A 21,211-nucleotide genomic window follows, 5' to 3' on the forward strand; every position below is an offset into this window, starting at 1 on the left:
TCCCTGATGGCTAAGAGGTGAGGAAGCTGCAGGAGAAAAACTGGAATCTATCAGAAGTTGGTTCATGAGGTTTAAGGAAAGAAACCATCTCCCTAACATAAAAGTGTAAGGTTAGGCAGCAAGGGCTGATACAGAGGCTGCAGCAAGATCCAGAAGATCTAGCTAAGGTAATTACTGAAGGTGGCTACACTAAACAGATCTTCAGGGCAGACAAAACAGACTTCAATTGGAAGAAGATGACATCTAGGACTTCCATAGCTAGAGAAGTCAATGCCTGGATTCAAAGGACAGGTTGGGTCTCTGGTTAGGGAGTAATGTAGCTGCTGACTTTAACTTAAAGGCAATGCCCGTTTACCATTCCCAAATCCCAAAGCCCTTAAGAATTAAGCTAGATCTACTCTGTATGTGCTCTATAAATGGAACAACAAAGCCTGGATGAGAGCACATCTGTTCACAACATGGCTCACTGAAAATTTTAAGCTCACCACTGAGAACTGCTACTCAGAAGAAAAGATTCCTTTCAAAAGATTTAATACTCACTGGCAATGTACTTGGGCACCCAAGAGCTCTGGTGGAGATATACAAGATGAATGTTATTTCATGCCTGTTAACGACATCTATCCTGCAGCCCATGGATCAAGTAGTCATTCAAGTTTCAAGCCTTATTTAAGAATATATGGGGAGCCTGGGTGGCTCAGTGGGTTGAGCGTCCCACTTCGGCTCAGGTCATGATCTCACAGTTCGTGGGTTCAAGCCGTGCATCGGGCTCTGTGCTGACAGCTAGGAGCCTGGAGCCTGCTTTGCATTCTGTGTCTCTCTCTCTCTGCTTCTTCCCTGCTCACATGTTGTCTCCTGTCTCATAAATGAATGAATGAATGAATTAATGAATGAATGAATGAATGTATTTCATAAGGTTATTGCTGCCATGGACAGGGATTTCTCTGAAGGATCTGGGAAGTCAGCTGAAAACCTTCTAGAAAGGATTCACCATTCCAGATGCCAGAAAGAATATTCATGATTCATAGGAAGAGGTTAAAATATCAACATGAACAGGATTTGGGGAGAAGTTGATTCCAACTCTCACAGATGACTTTGAAGGGGGTCAAGATCCCAGTGGAGAAGTAACTGCAGGTGGGGTGGAAACAGCCAGAGAACTAGAAGTGGATCCTCGAGATGCAGTGAATTGCTGCAACCTCATGATCAAACTTGAACAGACAAGGTGTTGATCTTCGTGGATGAGGAAAGAAAGTGGTTTCTTGGGATGGAATCTATTCATGGTGAAGAGGTTGTGACGATGGTTATGGTGGCAGCAAAAGATTTAGAACATTTCATATACTTAGTTGATAAAGCAGCAGTAGGGTTTGAGAAGATGGGCTCCAATTTGGAGGGAAGTTCACTGTGGGTAAAATGCTATGAAAGAGCATCTTCTACTACAGAGAAATTGCTCATAAAACGAAGTATCAATTAACGTGGGAAACATCACCGTTGCCTTATTTGAAGACACTGCCACAGCCACCCCACTTTCAGCAGCCACCAACATGGAGGCAAGAGCCTTTCCCAGCAAAATAACTCCCTGAAAGCTCAGAGAGCATTTTTTTTTTTTTTAGGAATAACGTTTTAAATTAAGATATATACTTGATGCTATTGCACACTTTATAGTTTAATGTAATCATAACCTCCATATACATCAGGAAACCAAAAATTCATTTGACTTGCTTTATTGCAACACTCACTTTATTGTGGCGATCTGGAACTGAACGTGCAACACGCATGCTGGTGCACGGTCTAGAAAGAGCTACACATATATGTTTTTTTTATTCTTTCAAAGTTTCCAGGAAAATTCAACGGAAGTAGTAATTGTTTCAATAAATGATCTGGAATAACTGGACAGCCATATGAAAGAAAGGAGAAGGCAGGGAGGGAAAAGGAGAAAGAAATTTCAACCCTTACTTCACACAATATATAAAAATTAACAGAAAATGGTTCATAACTGAAATAAGATCTAAAACTGTAAAACTCCTAGAAGAAAATGTAGGGAAACATATGACTGAGCATGATTTGCCTACGATTGTTTAAGCAGGTCACAAAAATAGCATGAAGTATAAAAGAAAAAAAATCAATTGGGCTTAATAAAAATTAAGAACTTTTTCTCTTGGGGCGCCTGGGTAGCTCCATCGGTTAAGCATCCAACTTCAGCTCAGGTCATGATCTCACAGTCCAGGAGTTCGAGCCCCGCGTTGGGCTCTGTGCTGACAGCTCAGAGCCTGGAGCCTGTTTCTGATTCTGTGTCTCCCTCTCTCTCTGCCCTTCCCCCATTCATGCTCTCTCTCTGTCTCAAAAATAAATAAACATTAAAAAAATTAAAAGAACTTTTTCTCTTTAAAGACACTGTTCTATTTAAGCCAAAACTTTCTAGGGATACGCCCTTGAGTCATTCTGGTGTCTTCCTTTAGCAAAGGGAGGTAAAAATAATACATTCCGTTAGGGATATTCCTTAGGGTGAAGACTAACCTATGGAAGTGAATGCCTTTAGTAAATGCATTTAGCATTTAGTCTAAAATGTAAGCTGTATTAGCTATGTACCAGCAGGCCTGAAATAAATATGCATGGAAATTTCAAAAAGACATAAAAATAAAAAGGAAGCCACATATAGAAAATAAACACAAAACATAGTTGATCAAGGACTTATGACTTGTATGTAGAATATACAAAGAACACTTAAAATTTTTTTAAGTTTATTCATTCTGAGAGAGAGAGAGAGAGAGCGAACAAGCAGGGGAGGGGCGCAGAGAAGGGGAGAGAGAATCCCAAGCAGGCTCCGCACTGTCAATACAGAGCTCAACATGGGGCCTGGAGCCACAAACTGGGGCTCCAACCCACAAACCATGAGATCACGACCTAAGCCAAAGTTGAGTCCAACACTTGAAATGAGCCACCCAGGCACCCCTATAAAGAGAACTTTCCGGTCAAGAAAGCAAATAACCCATTTTTAATAGTATAGGATTTAAAGATTTATTACCCAAGAAGTTACAGAAAGATGGATAATAAACCCGTGAACGGATGTTCGACACCATTAGTCATTACAGAAATGCAAATCAGAACCACAATGAAATACCATTACACTCCCACTGGAATGGCTAAGATTAAAAAGATTAACATTACTGGGACACCTGGGTGGCTCAAGGTTAAGCATGTGACTCTTGATTTCAGCTCAGGTCATGATCTCACAGTTCATGGGTTCAAGCCCTGCACTGGGCTCCACACTGTCAGCTTGGGATTCTCTCTCTCTCCCTTTCTCTCTGCCCCCCCCCCCCCCCGCCACTTGCACATGTGCTGTCAGAATATATAACTAAAAAAAAAAAAAAAAAAAAAGACTAACATGACCAAGTACTAGCAAGAATGTGAGCAATTAGAACTCTCAAAGACCTTTGGGAGTGTTCAATAGTTTAACCACCTTAGAAAAACTGTTTTGGCAGCTTTTTAAAAGTTAAATGTACACCAACCATGATCTAGTCATTCCATTCCTATGTATTTACTCCAGAGAAAATATATATCCGTACAAAGACTTATCATTGATTCCAAGTGCTTTACTTATAACACAAAACTGGGAACTCAAATGGCCATCAACAGGCGACTGGATGAATGCATCGTGGTATATCCGTGAAGGAACTAGGACTTGGCAACATGAAAGCAAACTATTGATACACACAATGTGGATAAATCTCAAAATAATTATGCTGAATGAGAGAAGCTGGGAGAAAAGAGTGCGTACTTTTTAAAATATTTATTTTTGAGAGAGAGCAAACGTCACCGGGGGAGGCACAGAGAGAAGGGGACAGAGGATCCAAAGCAGGCTCAGTGCTGACAGCAGAGAGGCCAATGTGGGGCACGAACTCACAAACCATGAGATCATGACCTGAACCAAACGAAGTCAGACGCTCAACCACTGAGCCACCAGGCACCCAAGAGTGCCTATTCTTTGATTCCATTGATAGATTTCTTAAAACGCAATCTCTTCTATCCTGGCAAAAAGCAGATCAGTGATTGCAAGGGGCAGGTGAGGGGGATGGAAAGGGAAGAAGGATTTCAAAGGGGCAAGAGTATCTTGGAGATGATGGCTCTGTTCATTATCTTGATTGCAGTGATGGTCCCAGTGTAGACATATGTCAAAAGTCAAATTCCACACTTTAAATACGTACAGTTTATTTAATTCCAACGATCTCAATAAAGCTATAAAAAGTACTTGTCCTATGACCCATTTTTCATAGGCCTATATGGAAAAGTGACAAATTAATGGCCAGATGGATACACGTTTCCTAGGCTGAGAATATTCAGTGTTTTGCTGCAGAAAAAGACATCACCAAGCATATCACTGGGGGTATAATGGTAGAGATCTATAGGTCAGGAGAATAATCCAGCACTGCTCAAATCATTATGTGGAAAACTGCACACAATACTCTCTCCTTGCGTGGGGTGTGGTCAGATGCAGAAAAGACGGAGAGCCCAGGCCATTGGCATATATATTAGTCACCCTAATAGCAATCAGCATGGTTTATTAATTTTGAAAATCGCGGAGCACCTGGGGGACTCGGTCCGTTAAATGTCCGACTTCGGCTCAGGTCATGATCTCATGGTTCGTGGGTTCGAGCCCTGCGTCGGGCTCTGTGCTGACTGCTCAGAGCCTGGAGCCTGCTTCCGATTCTGTGCCTCCCTCTCTCTCTCTGCCCCTCCCATTTGTGCACATGCTCTCTCAAAAATAAACAAACATTAAAAAAAAGTCACATACCTAGATTTGTCATTTAATTTAGGATCCTGAATTTTTACTGATGGTTCTTGTAAATCTGAAGATTCATATTTTGAAGTAACTTCCAATCATGAAAATTAAAAACAAAAATTAAGCTTTTCAAGTAAACACTTAAGAATAATACTCAAAAGCCTTAGGATACATTTAAAAAATCTGACCTTGTTGCACATCATCCGGTTTCAATTTTTCAGGTGAACTATCTCCTGTATTTGTTTGCTGTAGAAAAAAATAGTTACGGTGCCTTTGAAGTCCCTCTTTTGAAATGCTCTTGGAGCCACTTTACACATCCACAGAAAAGCATTTCCACTAAATAATGAGATACCAGGCTTTTCATTCGCTATACTTTGCTCCTAATGACTGCTGACTGCTCCAAAAAATTGATATTCACTCTTAGGCAAAGATTTGCCACTCGCAAAAACACGATCATTACGCTTCTATATAATCTCCATGTAATCAAATATAAACAAAATGGGGACCACACTGAATACCTGTACATGCCAAGAGGTGTGTTAGGATGAAAATAAAATGCATGCCTAGCATCCAGGAGGGCTATAGTATGAACCAGCTATTACCCTCATCTTATATCTGAGAAGCCTCAGACTCAGTGATGTTCATTTCCCCAAGTTCCTGTATCTAGTCAGGGAAAACCAGGTCCGACTCCAAACATTAGACTCTTTTCCCTATAATCTTTTCCCTACAATCTCAGTCTCCGTGAGAAAACGAGGCAGAGGCAGCCAAGTCACACGTTCCTCTGGAGAGCCAAGTTGCATGGAAGCAGAGAACCCATGAACATGGCAAACAAAAATAATCTAAAGGAGAGGAGTGCCCCCCCCTCAAAAGGGGGAGATCCATTGGTCAGGGAAAAAATGGACTACAAGCCAGGAGAGATGCCTTCCACCTGTCAGCATCCTGGTGGACACAGTTCAAAACTTTGTGCCCAGCATCCCATACTCACGACAGGCTCATTAGACTGATCATTTACGGGGAGAGCTGTTGGGCAGTGGTCATCTCCAGCACTCATTAACTCTGCCAGCTTAGTGGATTCTTCTGTCTGGTCTATACACATAGAGAAAAGAGCATTAAAAGTGGAAATAACCATATGCCATGGTGACCACATTCTCCCACGCTCTTCATGGGACCCCATGCTGACAGTACATCGCCATCTATTGGTAAGAGCTGGTAATCACATCCTGTCTCAAATCTCAAGTCTGAAATCTACCTGCACTTGAGAAAGAAACAGCTTTGGGATGTGACTCCTAATAGATACAGGATCTATGCAGGGTCAGCTTTGGGGGTGGCCGGGCCTTTCCGTGCCCCCATATTCTGCCTCCAGCCACCCCTATCATATTTTCTCCTTTTTCCATTTCCATTGACCCACAAGAGAATGTATCAGACTGGGAAAGTAATATAAGATGTTAGCAACTTTTCTTTCTCTGTAGGTACAATGGAACATTTATTACTCTTATAGGACCACAGGTTTTCAGTGACCTCTTCCAAGTAAGGTTTTATTATTGTCTTTATAGGGAATTCAGAGTAAGAAATTTTATTTCCCAGTATACCTGTCTCTCTTTCATGACTGCTAGGAATGTCAGTGTCTGCTTTCTCAAATTTACCAGAAAGTTCAGAGGAGCTTCTTTTCTGGTCAGGCAACATCTGAAATGCAAGCCAAAATCCACATGACCTTTAAAAGGACTAAACTCTTTTTTTTTTTTTTTAATTTTTTTTTTCAACGTTTATTCATTTTTGGGACAGAGAGAGACAGAGCATGAACGGGGGAGGGGCAGAGAGAGAGGGAGACACAGAATCGGAAACAGGCTCCAGGCTCTGAGCCATCAGCCCAGAGCCCGACGCGGGGCTCGAACTCACGGACCGCGAGATCGTGACCTGGCTGAAGTCGGACGCTTAACCGACTGCGCCACCCAGGTGCCCCTAAAAGGACTAAACTCTTAAAAATTTAAGGAAAAGCTAAGGCTCAGAACACAGCAAAGCGATAAATTCGAAGTTAGTCTTTGGTTTGTCCTCTTTTGAAGGATAATGTTACTGTTTCCACCTCTCTGATCCCCTTCCCTCCAGGACTAGCCCTGGCTGACCACTTCCCTTCTTTCACTCACTCCATCCTCGTGTCTTCACAGCCTGCAGTGAGTTCCCAACTGTGGGATTTCTCCAACCCCCACTCCTTCCTCACAAGGGCCTCACGGTCTAGGAACTGCAGCTTAATCACAGGAAAACCTTAGTTCTACCCCGAAACATTTTCTTCACTTCGGGAGACATGGAAATACATACAATTCTGAAGTTTTTCTTTTTTTTTTTTTTTAATGTTTATTTTAAGAGAGAGAAAATGAATGGGAGAGGGGCAGAGAGAAAGGGAGAGAGAGAATCCCAAGCAGGCTCCACACTGTCAGCGCGGAGCCCGATGTGGGGCTTGAACCCACAAACCGGGGACAGCATGACCTGAGCTGAAATCAAGAGTCAGATGCTTAACGGACTGAGCCACCCAGGAGCCCCCTGAGGTTTTTCACCGAATAAAGGCAAACCTCTAATGTTGAGGCAGAAAGGAAGGGAGGCTCAGAAGACTAATTCACCAAAGCAAAGTCATTTTGGTTTTCGACTGACCCTTAACCTGTCAGCAGGTCATAAGAAGAGTCATAAGATCTGACTCACAGAAGACTGTAAGACTCCACTCCAACCGGCAGTAAAAGGCGGAGGCCATTGTTAAAATTGGTCCCTATAGGTAATCTCACGACCCTAGGAAAATGGAAAAAACTTACTTCCCAGTGTAAATGATAAACCCAAAGCTTCACAGCCCCTCCCTATAGAGTTACGTAATTTTAAAAACATAAAACCCTTTTCCAGAGGCAAAGCGGGGTCCCTTTTCCTCATCTTGGAGGAGGGGCCACTACTTTGTCCGTGAAGTAGCTCCTTTCTTATTTCTAGGTTTAACAAATCTTTGTCCCTTTCTCTAAATGGTTTTCTCTTGAATTCTTTCTCCCATAAAGCCAAGAACCCTCTTGGTGAGGGTCTATACACCCGCTCTGTGGGGGCCTTAGCCTATGTAGCCTCAGTGTTAGGCCAATTCATATGTAATATGTTATAGGAAGTAATTTTTCAGTAAATGATTCTCTTTCTCTCGTCCTCACCCATGAAATGGTCTTTTCATAGGGTGAGTCTTTGGGAACACTACCACAGAGCACTTAACAGTATATGAGAGGTCTTCATATGCAACTCAGTGCCAAAAGCAAATGGGCCCAAGTCTTCCCCCACCCCCCGACTTCTTAATTCAACCTCCTATCAGCCATTACCATAATATCATAGGTCTCGTCACTAATTTCTTTGCTCTGCCTATCATCTGTGATAGAGAAAATCTTTGTGATCTTTGCTGTGTGTCAACAGGAAACATCACAGTCAATGATCTGGAGGCTGTATCAGTCTAGAAGAGGTATAAACCATTTCGGCATTAGACCAGGAGATAAAATTTCAGAACTCCCTAAGAGACACGATTTCTAGCGATTCCCCTCGGTCCTCAAGGAGGGGAGAGAGAAGGAAATACTAAGAAGCCCACAGCAAGTATCCTCAGAACTTCAGGAAGAATGTGGCGAGGTGGTAATGTTATCCTAGAAGATTTTTAACTGTTCACAATAAGTGGAGTAAAAGCATTTTGAGGCACAAAGGGGTTTTGTGTCCTACGTGTGCTTGTTACAGAATATTCCAAAGATCAAGCTATCTGCTTGAGCAGATGTTCACATCGAAACCCAACAAGAAAGTTAAAGACATAAAAACATGCTAAAACAGGGGCGCCTGGGTGGCTCAGTTGGTTGAGCGACCAACTTCGGCTCAGGTCATGGTTTCACAGTTTGTGAGTTTGAGCCCCGCGTCGGGCTCTGTGCTGACAGCTCAGAGCCTGAAGCCTGCTTCGGATTCTGTGTCTCCTTCTCTCTCTGCCCCTTCCCCGCTCACACTCTGTCTCTCTCTCAAAATAAAATAAAAACATTAAAAAAAATTTTAAAAAACCAGGCTAAAACATTTCCAAACGATCCAAAAGAATTAAGTTTGCCACCTGTTTGTCTTCTCCTAAAGCTTTGATAGAAGCTTGTGAGATGTTGAATTGCAAATCAAAATGGATTTCTATTTTCATCACTTCTTTGTTGCTGATATTCAAAGGCTTCTTCAGGTAAATGATAAGCATCTTCACATTTCCAGTTTCTAACAAAAAACAAAGTATACAAATGCATATCAACACACTGAAAGGTTTTAAGATTTTAGAATTGTAAACAACCGCACCGGGATATTTGTCAACTGCTCAGATTTGTCTGCAATAAGAAGTTGAAAAGAAATTGTGTTAAAGTTACTTTGAAGTCATTTTCATTAGAAGCACATTTGTGTGTTTACACATACAAATACACACAGTATGATTATGTAGTTAATCCTGCAAAGACAGGAAGTTACTTGTCTTAGCAGCCAAGCAATGGAGATGGTTTTGGCTTCTAAAATTTGATCTGATTTTTTTAATTTTTAAGATTTATTTATTTTTGAGACAGAGCACAAGCAGGAAAGGGTGGTGGGATGTGGGGGGGGGGGGGGCGGGTGGGGTTGTGGTGGTGGCAGACACAAGATCCGAAGTGGGCTCTACACTGACAGAAGCAAGCCTGATGCAGGGCTTGAACTTACAAACTGTGAGATCATGACCTGAGCCAAAGTCGGAAGCTGACTTTCCCCAACACCTTAATATGTAACTAGTCACTCTTTACCACCTCAGTGCTGCTCTTTCTGCATACGGGTCCTGTCCTTGTGCTTCAACAAAATCACCTTCTTGCACCAAAGAGGTTTTCAAGAATTCTTTCTTGGCCATCAGCTCCGAACCCCACCATCACCCCAAAACTTCATCACCTATAAATAAACCTAACCAAAGGGGTGAATCTGAAACCCTGATGAGACACTGAGCCCCTTATGTAAGCATACACCAGCTCCTGCGCCTGGATCGAGACCTCCTGTGGGCTGGGAGATGGTGATACAGGGCCCGTTCCACATCCCTGCTCCTGGGGCAGCAAGAGGCCGGGAGTCTTAAGTGGGGGTGCCCTCATCCCGAGGCATGCTGCACCACTGGCCCAGGCCTGCTGTGGCTTCTGGCAGTGCTCACCTAGTTCTCGAGGCCTACTGCAACAGAGAGAAAGGAGACAGGGAGCAGGCAGCGCTGCCTCCCAGGGCACAGTGGAGGAGGCTGAGATCATCCAGCTCCTGAACACAGCCAAGCTGAGCATCACCAAAGATAAGCCAGAAAGGGCTGAGCTAATTTAACATGACACTCACCTTGCCTAGCAGACCAATAATGGAAAGGCCATCACTTACACTTTCGATTTGATGGCCAACTTAGCATTTATATGGGGTCAGCTTGAAAATGCTGAAAAGCTTTTTAAAGCAATAATGAGTTACCTGCTTGGAAGGGACATACAATAGGAAAACAATGCAATAATTCAAATCTCTCTAAAGCTGACCAGTATCTATGCTGCTCAAGATAGCCAGCACGAGCAAATTCCCATCTATGAATTCTACATGTCAACTCTAGAGGGAAAAACTGAAAGAGGAAAGGAATTAGCAGAAGACATTTTGTCGGCAAAAGAGAAAGCCAACACCCACCTCCTCCTTGGCATGTGTTTAGACACCTATACTTGCTACCTTCTATTCTCCAAGCAGAGAACAGAAGATGTATGACATAGAACAGGTTTGAAAAAGCTTTGCAGATTTCTGAAGAAATACTAGGAGGAAGACACCCATAGACCGCCATGCTGATGAGTGCCATGGCTACCACCCTGGATGCACAGGGCCACTTCGATAGGCCTGTGTTTATGTGCAACGGGCATCAGATCCGGTGAGACAGAACATCCTGAGCTGCTCAGGAATCCATGCTGCTCAGGAATCTAGCTGCAATTCTGATGCACAGAGAAGGATACGCATAAGCAAAAGAGATCTTCCAGGAAACACTAAAGCAAGCAGAACTGAAAAGAGAGGAGGTTTCCATACAGCACCTCAGGGAAGAGTTGGCTGAGCTGTGAAGAAAAAGTAGACCTTTTAACTTAATTTTATGAAGCACTAACTCCCTTTCTATTGTAGGGAATTTTCAGCAACAGCTATTATGTCAGTCTCAGTGGCACCCAAACCATTGACTTAAATCTTTTTTCCTTGATATTCAAGTGTCATCAACTTACCTATGGTGAAGGACTAGTTGTAGACACTACCTCTTTTGTTTTTTTAAAAAGGAACAACAGGGGCGCCTGGGTGGCGCAGTCGGTTAAGCGTCCGACTTCAGCAAGGTCACGATCTCGCGGTCTGTGAGTTCGAGCCCCGCGTCAGGCTCTGGGCTGATGGCTCAGAGCCTGGAGCCTGTTTCCGATTCTGTGTCTCCCTCTCTCTCTGCCCCTCCCCCATTCATGCTCTGTCTCTCTCTGTCCCAAAAATAAATAAACGTTGAAAAAAAAAAAATTAAAAAGGAACAACAACTTTTAGCCCTGGCTGATTTTGACTTCTAAGGACAGATAAGTGATGCTTTCAGTTGTAACCTATAGTTAGGTGCTAGCTGTGCTGGTCTAACTATAGGTGGAGATGGGCCAGTTTTCCCTTGGGATGGGTGTGTGGTGATACCCCCTCCCAAGCATCTCTATCCTAACACTTGGTCTGTTGATTTGCCACCCTTTATTTTATCAAATCTGGCTGATCAGAGCTATGTGTCATGGCAAAGGGGGATTATGGGGAGTTTTCTTATTTGAAAAATAAGAAATGGTGAGTTTTCTTATTTCACGAAGCCCAGTGTGGGATCTAATGCATAATGGACCCAAAGTATTATCTTGGTTTACACCAGTGTCCAGCATGAAGTTTCAAAGTAGGAATTAGGACATTGAAAATATGGCCATTTCATTATAAATGAAAGGGACTATCTGTTTTTATATCTGGTTCTATACAACTATGAAAAAGGGGGGAAAGGAATGCTACAAACTCCTGTCAATGCTATTTGAGCACTCCATTTCCTCTGCAACCTAGGTCCCTGAACAGACTCATCTGAGGAGCTCTTAAAGACACACATGCCCAGGCTGCACCCCCAAACCTTCTGTCTCAGGGTAGGGCCTTACAAATTTAACATGCAAAATATCCGCAGTAATTCTGATATGTACTGCTAGTACCAATCTGGATCCTCGTCCTGGCCTTTTGAGTTTGGGTCTCAATATCCTCATCTGTAAAGTAGGGATGGAGATGGTAGCCATGGGAAAACATATTTAATCATCTGACCTTAAGTGAATAGACTACTGTGTTGAAAGATCTTTATCACACTGCTTCAAAAGTATATACATACAAGATAGGCAGATGGAGGTCTTTACCTTAGCAGTCCGGAAAAGAGCTCTTTGCCTAGCGGAATGGCAACTTTATAAGCACCATAAAGGAACACTGTTATTGCTGGTAAGCTTTTGGGGGTAAGGATGTGAATGGGAATGATAAACAGATATTTTTGTTTCTTGTGTACATACTGCAAGAATCCTTTCACGGTACTCTCAAAAAAAAAAAAAAATCCCTGATTAAAGAAATTGAAAAAAAGAAATTGAAGATGACAAAGAAATGGGAAGACCTTCTATACTCATGGATTGGAAGAACAAATACTGCTAAAATATCCATACTACGTAAAGCAAACTACAAAGTTAACACAATCCCTATCAAAATACCAACAGCATTTTTCACAGAGCTAGAACAATGCTAAGATTTATATGGAACCACAGAAGACCCCAAACAGTCAAAGCAGCCTTGAAAAAGAAAAGCAAAGCCAGAGGCATCACAATTCCAGACTTCAAGTTGTGTTACAAAGCTGTAGTGATCAAAACAATATGGTACCAGCACAAAAAAAGACACATAGATCAATGAAACAGAATAGAAAACTCAGAAATGAGCCCACAACATGGTCAATTATGTTAATTATATGGTCAATTACATGATCAATTGATTATATTAATTGAATGGTTAATTAATCTTCAACGAAGCAGGAAATATCCAATGGGAAAAAGACACTCTTCAACAATTGGTATTGGGGAAACTGGACTGCTTTCAAAATGAATTCAAGGCCTAATGTGAAACCTGAAACCATAATAATGCTAGAAAAGAGCCCAGGCAGTAAGATCTCTGACATCAGCCATCCCAACATTTTTTTTAGGTCTTCTGATGCAAGGGAAACAACAAAACAAAACTTTTGCACAGAGAAGAAAACAATCAACAAAATTAAAAGGCAACCTATGGAATGGGAGAAGATATTTGCAAATGAACTATCTGATCAAGGGTTAGTATCCAAAATATATAAAGAACTGATACAGCTCAGCACCCACAAAACAAATAATGCAATTAATAACTGGGCAGAAGATGTGAACAGACATTTCTCCAAAGAAGACCTACAGATGGCCAATAGACACATGAAAAGATGGTCAACATCACTCATCAGGGAAATGCAAATCAAAAGCACAATGACGTATCACCTCACACCCGTCAACATGGCTAAAATCAACACAAGAAACAAGTATTGGCAAGGATGTGGAGAAAGAGGAATTCTCTTGCACTGTTGGTGGGAATGCAAAGTGGTGCAGCCAGTATGGAAAACAGTATGGAGGTTCCTCAAAAAGTTAAAAATTGGATTATCATACGATCTAGTAATTCTACTGTGTGTTTACCCAAAGAATACAAAAACATTAATTCAAAAAGATATATGCACCTTAGGTTTGTTGCAGCATTATTTACAATAGCCAAATTATTGAAGTAGCCCAAATGTCCAAATGGCCCCCCACTCAAAAAGGGTAACTCCTGATCTCATGCCCCTCAACATTACTTACCAACCTAGAAGAAAGAAAATATAAGTGGATATGCCTACATGAACTCATCAACAATTACTATAAATCTTTGGGAGAAGGACGGCAGGTACTACCATTTTTTTTTTTTTAATTGTGGTATAAAACGTTTACCATGTTAACCATGCTAGTTCATAGCACTAGTATGCTAGTTCATAGCATTAAATTTATTCACATTGTCATACAATAGATTTCCAGAACTTCCTCCTTCCCACAGCGCCTGAAAACCACCATTCTACTTCCTGTCTCTATCAATTTCATTTTTCTAGATACCCTATAAAGTGGAATCATACAATATTTGTCTTTTAGTGACTGGCCTATTCATTTAGCATACTGTCCTGAAGGTTCATCCATGTTGTGGCATGTGTCAGACTTCTTCTAAAAGCTGAATAGTACTCCATCATATATATACATACACACACACTTTTCTTTATTCATCTGTAGATGGACATTTTGGTCGCTTCCACCTCTTGGCTATTGTGAATAATGCTGCAATGAACACCGGTATGCAAATAGCTCAAGTCCTGCTTTCATTTCTTCTGGATATGTACCTAGAAGTGAAATCGCTGGCTCATATGGTGATTCTATTTTTAAGGTTTTCAAAAACTGTAACTATTTTTACAATGAGAAAACCAGGCACGTAACCGAATCCTAAAATCACAGAGTGAAAGAGTCACCAACCCCATACCTCTGCATCCTGGCCCTGAACATAGTGTTCCTTCCACCACGCTATACCATTTCCCTTCCACCTCAAAGAATAGTCTGCTCTAGAATCAGAACTAAATGTGGGGTAGAATTCATCATCTTACCTATTATGCTGAAATGAATCACTGCTTCCTTCAAAATTCTTACTGAGTCCCACAGAGCACTCTTGGAAAAAAATAAGTTAAATTCATGAGCACATAATATACCTGCATATGAACGATTTCTAAGCACTTAGGTTTAAATAGGTTTCAAATGCAGTTACCTTAGTATTGTCTATATAAAAAGTTACACTCTGACTTCCGAGGTTGAAATCAATCCAAAATTTCTCTAGTTTTTCATCATTTGGTTTTCTCATCTATAATACATAATTAAGGCATAAATTGTATAGATACCATGTTAAAGGGTCAGATGAATATTATTCCACTAAAAACAACTTCTGCTCTTCATAGAAAAAACACTACCCTAATATTATAGTATGTCTTGATGGTCTTAATCTTTTCTGCAAAATGAGAGGTAGGTCTCAACTTTATACAACTAAGCTATTTCTTCAGGGGGCGGGGGACACAACCACTATCCTTAGCTTAACATTTAAAAGATGTTTAAATGTGTCTGAGGACTCTATCCACACAAGTTTCCCACCTCCCCACCCCCCCACTCCTCCCCCTCGGTGAGAATCATGAGAAAATAGTCATATGTTGAAGCAGTAACAATCCATACTGCAGATGCACGGAAACTTCTAGAGAAGGAGGTATCATGATCAAATATAAGTGATTATTTGCTATCCAACTTAATATATCCATTAAAGTAGAGCTAAGACTTAAGTTCAAATTACCTTCATTTTAACTGATTACTACAAGAACATTTTTTTAAAAAAGCTTCTAACAGTATGACCTTTAGAGAAACAGTGTATGTGTCCTTCTCTGGCTTTCAGTTTCCACATAGGTACCTTTCTGAAGGCACGTTACCAATGCCTTTATTTCCTCTCAGCTGTTTTCTAGACCTATCAGGAAATATATAAAGAGTTTTTATTCCTTAACAATGGAAAAAACACTAGACTTACTACTCCACCACTTGCTTTTCCAAAAATGGCATTTCTTAGACATCTTTCCATCATAGGTGCTTACTTTTTAACACCTATGGAGTTGAATGGAAGTTTTAAGCTATGATGTATGTTACTGGAAGCCAGTTTAGGGCCCTGATTGAAACTGATGAAAATTTAGAAGTCAAAAAAAAAAAAAAAAAAATAGAAGAACCGCCAAGCAGATGTTGGAACCTTCAGATAACCAGGGAGAAAAAGAATGGAGATAAAGGAATCAAAGAAGCTACTAAACTCAGGGAGAGAGATCCTAGGGAGGAGAAACTTGTGGTATGGTCATGCATTAAAGGCTTAGCTCCCAGAGGCCAAGAAAGGGGCTCTGAACCCAAAACAAAGAAATGGTTAATTAGGATATTTTGAAGATGAGATCCAGGAAACATCAACAGAGTCAAGGTTCAGAGATCTTTGAAGATTTTATCCCCAATGGAGGTGCTATAGGCGGATATTGTTCCTTCAGGAAGCAAAGAAGGTGGTGAAAAGAGACCTTACCCTTAGACTATAAAGTACAAGGTGGAATGATCTAGAAAAAAACAGAGTGCTCCCAATTTCTGTGGATAAAATGGGGAATATCAACTGGATGGAAAAAAGGGAATTGCCCTTTTCCCTACAATCTAGGCATGAACAATGGTACTCATTAACAGGGTAAAATAAGGCCAGATTCCTCTGATTGACTTCATGAACACAGCATCAACCCTAAAATTCCTGCATCTAGTAGTAACAGTAGGGTCCTTAAACATATTAGTAATGCATTCCAGTTATGGTCGGATAGGATACAGGAGAAAGAAGACTTCAGAGTTGCGGCCTCTAGACGTAAACTTCCTTCTTTAAAAAGCCCTTCTGTGTGGGGAGACCAGTTTGGCCGAACTATGGGTGGGTTACATTATATACCACTCCCAGGGCCCCCAGAGGTAAACTTACCTCGTGCCCATCAGCAAAAGCAGCAATACACGGGAAGGAATAGACCCTGCAAAACACTTCACAATTAAAATGCAAAATAAAATGTGGCTGGAGCCTCAATACAACCTACAGATGTTCTATAACAAGAATTTGTAACTAGGGTGGGCAATTAAGTCGCTTAGCACAAAGTATGGACAAGGGTCTCAAGCCTGCAAACGGATACTACTATGAGTAGGTTTCCAATCTCCATCTGGCAGTCTATAAGTCAGGTTTATCAGTACTAGATCTCAGCCCAGTTGTGTGGCAAGATTCCCAATGGTAGGAGTGAATTCAGAAAATTCTCATCAAGGACTTTGTCTGTGAAATAAATTTATCTCCAGTGCCTCAAACCTTCAGGAAGTCACTTTTCATAAAATCTTCTGGCCATGTTAAAAAATGTTCCAAGTTATAAGTAAATGTGCTCAAATACTGATAGAGATAAACACATACAAATGAATCACTAGGGAGAAGGGATCTAATCTTCTGATGTTTCTATTCAATGGATAACCCATTTGTAATCAATAAGTTATGTATCTTATATTCTCTCCTGAAATAAAACAGATCCTAGATTTTTCTTTAGTATTAGACATTTTCAGAAAACTAGTCAATAAAATAACACCCAGAGAAATAGCTTACCTTCTTTCATCACCAAGTCTGTCGTTTAGGTGATTGAGAAATCGTCTACTATCCTTCAAAGGAAATAATGCAAACTTTAATTAAAAAAAACCAACACAGGTCTTATTTAAATACTATTTTTGCCAGCATGAAGAAGCTAGTGTTTGCTTTGAAACTCACAGGACCCAGTAACATCTCAAGGTTTCACCAAGATTCATTATTACAGGTTAATTAAAACAATGCTTTGTGTTATAAAGAGGCAGCTTCAGACCCAAATTCTGGAAGGAACCCCCAGCCAGCAGATTTTCAGCAGAGGAATGCTTTAAGTCTCCAAAAGTTATAGGCACGGTTACATTTCATTGGGTTAAGAGAAAGAGAAATACACTTAACGAGTGACCTAGATTCGTTTCGCTAACGCACCGGGCGTCCATCTTGCTAACATCTGCCCAGCTCAAGCCAACCACAAATCCATAAACTTGTCAACTTGGAGTTTATCTGGGTGTGTTACCCGCGGCCATTTTTCCTTATGAGGAGTTCTCTAGCCTATTCCTTCCTAGTTTCTCTTTCCTGATACAAGTTCAGAGAATAAGGATTATTTTTTAAAGTTCTCCCGACCCGAAGCTAGTAGAAAGGTAAATTTGTTGCCTCCAAAATACTAAAGCTGAACAGACACTGACCCAGGCTTTTGTCCCTTTTCTTAGCAAGGACTGGCTGTTGTAGTACATCCTCACACTTTATACATTTATTCAGCACTAAGTAGACAGCAGTAATGTAAGGTTGGACCTCAAAGCAGCTCAATTAAGAAGTGCATGGCTCTGTGGGGAAGAGGTTTTGAGAAACACTACCTTTGACCGATTTTCACAAAAATTCCCTGCAGAGGAGAGAATGACACAGAGGAAAAAACTAGCATCTGAATGCCCACCACATCCCGGGCACTTTTGGTTTCTCTCATTCAGTGCTCACAATTTTAAGGTGGCTTTTATTCCCATTTCACAGATAACAACCCTAAGCCTTCATAAGTCAACTACCTTACATGACGTGTGCATTTTTGTAAGCCAGGGAGGTAGTACTCGAACCCGAGGCTTATGGGCTTTCCATCTAGATCAAACAGAAAACTGGCTAGACCAACTACTGTGTATCTGACAACAGGCTCAAAGTTAAATGTATTTTCAATAATATATTTAAGAGTTCAGATTTAATAAAATTCTAATTACATAGGAGTGTTGACTAGAAAGGCTTGGTTCAACGCTTTCATGGTTATTAAGAATTTTACTTTTTCCCCAAGGGCCTACCCCTCATTTTAAGAGTGTTTTGAAAGAAGAGGGACAATATTTTAGCTATTTTAAGATGTGGGTGAATATGCAGCCAAGCTATGAGCTATTTTTGTGCTACTCAAGGATATAACCACGGTGAGCCAGACTGCGTGGAAAGCACTGAAAATTCTTATTCCTCGAAACTGTAGAGCACCCCATGCCAATTTCTGCCTTCCCTCATCTTCCCAGCTGCTCCATGCGAGACTGAAATGCACATTTCTTTCTTCTACAGCTCTGACCACCATCTGAGGGTCGCTAAAATGGCTCCCTACTCCATGTTTTCTCTAACTGGATCCATCCCATTCGCATTGTTCTGTGTCCAGTATAAGTTACCTATAAAGTAGCCTTATCTGTATGTCCAGATTTGGCCCACAAATCTGGTGTTCACGTGGTCCTCAAATCATTTCACAGAGATGGAGAACAGGAAGCTTAAGAATGGCAACTTAATCACATTTGAAGAAAAACTCCTCCCCTGAGCCCAATGCTCAGGAAAACAGTGTGAGGATGCATTGATTAAATGGAATTCTGATGACCAAGAATCGCACCGTCTCAAATTCTCGATCCTTAATTTCTTTGAAAGCTTCAGCAATGATGTCATCTTCAAACCACTGATGGACAAGGTCCCCCCTGGATTTTTTCAAGGTCAGTCTACACAATGCTTCAGAAAGAGCAACCTGCTGGTCATAATCTAGAGATTAAAAGCATGATAGACCTAGATCATTCCGGGATGGGCACAAAGCAAAAGAAAAAACAAAAAAAGCTTCTCCAAATTAGCACTGTTGTAAGAAATTCCATCTTGGAAGACTAACATTGTATGCTATAAGCATTATAATGTAACCTGGATCATTATTTAAATTCAATATTTAAGAAACATCAGGAGGAAATCTAAATAAGCTACCATATAACAATTAAAAAAATCTTTGCATTTTATATTTTAGAAGTATTAAAATATCAAGAAGCAGCTCCTCAAACAGCCTTAAAAAATGTTACTACAAAAATAAAAGCCCAAGATAAATTGCGGTATTTCACAACTGATAAAAATATATATGTTTCAATTTCGAATAATTTTAAAAGTCACATCGCAGCTGGATGTACACAACACGAAGACATTTACAGAATGCTTGTAAAATTTGTAAAATAATATATGTTGCTTATGAATCCATAAAATAAAGGTATAAAAACCTACTTTTGAATGAAAACCAAATCTAAGTCAAGGATGATCTCTACCAATGGAGACAATGGGATCAGGGACAGGTACACAGGGGGCTTTACATGGAACTCTGATTCTACATAAAAAAGACTAAGTAAATGTAGCAAAATGAAAATCTGACTTAGATTGGTTGGTTGGTGAATAAATGAGTATTCGTGAATTATTCTTTATGGCTTTCAGCATGGTAAAACCTTTCACAATAAATTACAAATAAAATGCTAATTCTTATTTTCAGCTTGACCGAAATTTATTATCCACAGTTCCAAGATGCTCATAAAGTCCCAAGTGGCCAATATGTAATACTCTAACATTTAAAATTCTGAACACTTCTTACCACCCACAGTCAAGATTGTCCTTGCAAGGTCTTTCCTGAAACATTTAAATAAATTAACATTTTACTGAAGTGAATGAACATACATAAAACTTTACTATTTTGACATTAACATTTAAAATCGAGATGTAGATTTTTGAAATTATTTCAAATTCAGCATCAAAATTTCTGAAATGTCAAGAATACATTTTTATGGAAACGCAGTTTATATATTGACTTAAATGCACTTTTTAAAAGAAGCTAGAGTTGTTATGGATTCTGAGCTTCTATTCCTCCTTCTATAAAATGAATTCAATTGGATGATGTCTGAAGATTTACCAAATGCTAAGAGTCTGCAATTTTATAATCACCCCATCAACGTGTGAGGATATATTTCTTATATAATCTGTTTAAAAAATACAGTTGACACCTGGAAAAAATGGTACAGCAAGTACTAAATCTTTCTAATGAGTTTTTTTTTTTTAAACATTTATTTATTTTTGAGACAGAGAGAGACAGAGCATGAACGGGGGAGGGTCAGAGAGAGGGAGACACAGAATCTGAAACAGGCTCCAGGCTCTGAGCCATCAGCACAGAGCCCGACACGGGGCTCGAACTCACGGACCGTGAGATCATGACCTGAGCCGAAGTCGGACACTCAACCGACTGAGCCACCCAGGCGCCCTATCTAATGAGCTTTTGAACTACTTTTAAAAATGGACAAATGGAGAGGGGCACCTGGGTGGCTCAGTCGGTTAAGTGTCCAACTCTTGATTTCAGCTCAGGTGATAATCTCAGCTTGGGAGTTTGAGCCCCATCTCAGGCTCAGAGCTGACAGCCTGAAGCTTGGTTGTGATTCCCTGCCTCTCTCTCCTCTCTGTCTCTCAAAAATAGAGAAGCATTAAAAAACTGACAAATGTATCCCCTTTATTAGATGTAATAGGGTTAACTGGTTGAATTATAATAGACCCCCATATCATATCGTCCTTTAACAATTTCAGTTAATTAAATATCAACAAATATGATGTGGATCTTTCTTATCTGAAATAACACCTGTTTTAAATAGACTGGCCAAGAAATCTTTTAGTTCAGTTTCTCATAAACAGATCGATTAAAAAGAATGTTAAAAAGAGGCCTTAAATAGGACCACTGCTTTGTGCTTGCAGACTTTATATTTGACCTGAAGTCCAGAGCATTCCAGACTTTCTAGCACATACAAACAATAAGGCGGGACCATAGGATTAGTTTGAAAACTTAGGAGAAAAGGATCAGGTCAGCTGTTCTCCAAACCTAAATATGTCGCTGAGAATAGTGATTAAACGAATGTAGTTGAATTTTTTTTTTTTTTTTTTTTT

The 21,211-nt window shown here is 40.4% G+C and overlaps 1 protein-coding gene and 1 pseudogene across 1 annotated transcript in view; one reads left to right on the forward strand and one right to left on the reverse strand.

Annotated features, from left to right (window-relative positions):
* Positions 1 to 21,211, reverse strand: part of SYCP2L (synaptonemal complex protein 2 like) — a 103,614-nt gene that overhangs the window by 68,508 nt on the left and 13,895 nt on the right. Inside the window, exons 5-15 of the mRNA XM_086708372.1 lie at positions 19,881 to 19,915; positions 18,882 to 19,024; positions 17,045 to 17,097; positions 16,391 to 16,436; positions 14,639 to 14,731; positions 14,481 to 14,541; positions 8,859 to 9,004; positions 6,364 to 6,457; positions 5,760 to 5,860; positions 4,963 to 5,020; positions 4,787 to 4,865 (exon numbers count right to left, since the gene is read on the reverse strand). Coding sequence (XP_086564498.1) covers positions 4,787 to 4,865; positions 4,963 to 5,020; positions 5,760 to 5,860; positions 6,364 to 6,457; positions 8,859 to 9,004; positions 14,481 to 14,541; positions 14,639 to 14,731; positions 16,391 to 16,436; positions 17,045 to 17,097; positions 18,882 to 19,024; positions 19,881 to 19,915 — 909 coding nt within the window. The remainder of the gene's footprint in view (positions 1 to 4,786; positions 4,866 to 4,962; positions 5,021 to 5,759; positions 5,861 to 6,363; positions 6,458 to 8,858; positions 9,005 to 14,480; positions 14,542 to 14,638; positions 14,732 to 16,390; positions 16,437 to 17,044; positions 17,098 to 18,881; positions 19,025 to 19,880; positions 19,916 to 21,211) is intronic.
* On the forward strand, positions 9,028 to 10,783 carry LOC112853770 (tetratricopeptide repeat protein 19, mitochondrial-like; annotated as a pseudogene).

Source organism: Puma concolor, chromosome B2 (genome assembly GCF_028749965.1).
Source record: "Puma concolor isolate L17-30 chromosome B2, mPumCon1.1.hap2, whole genome shotgun sequence".
Lineage (NCBI taxonomy): Eukaryota > Metazoa > Chordata > Mammalia > Carnivora > Felidae > Puma > Puma concolor.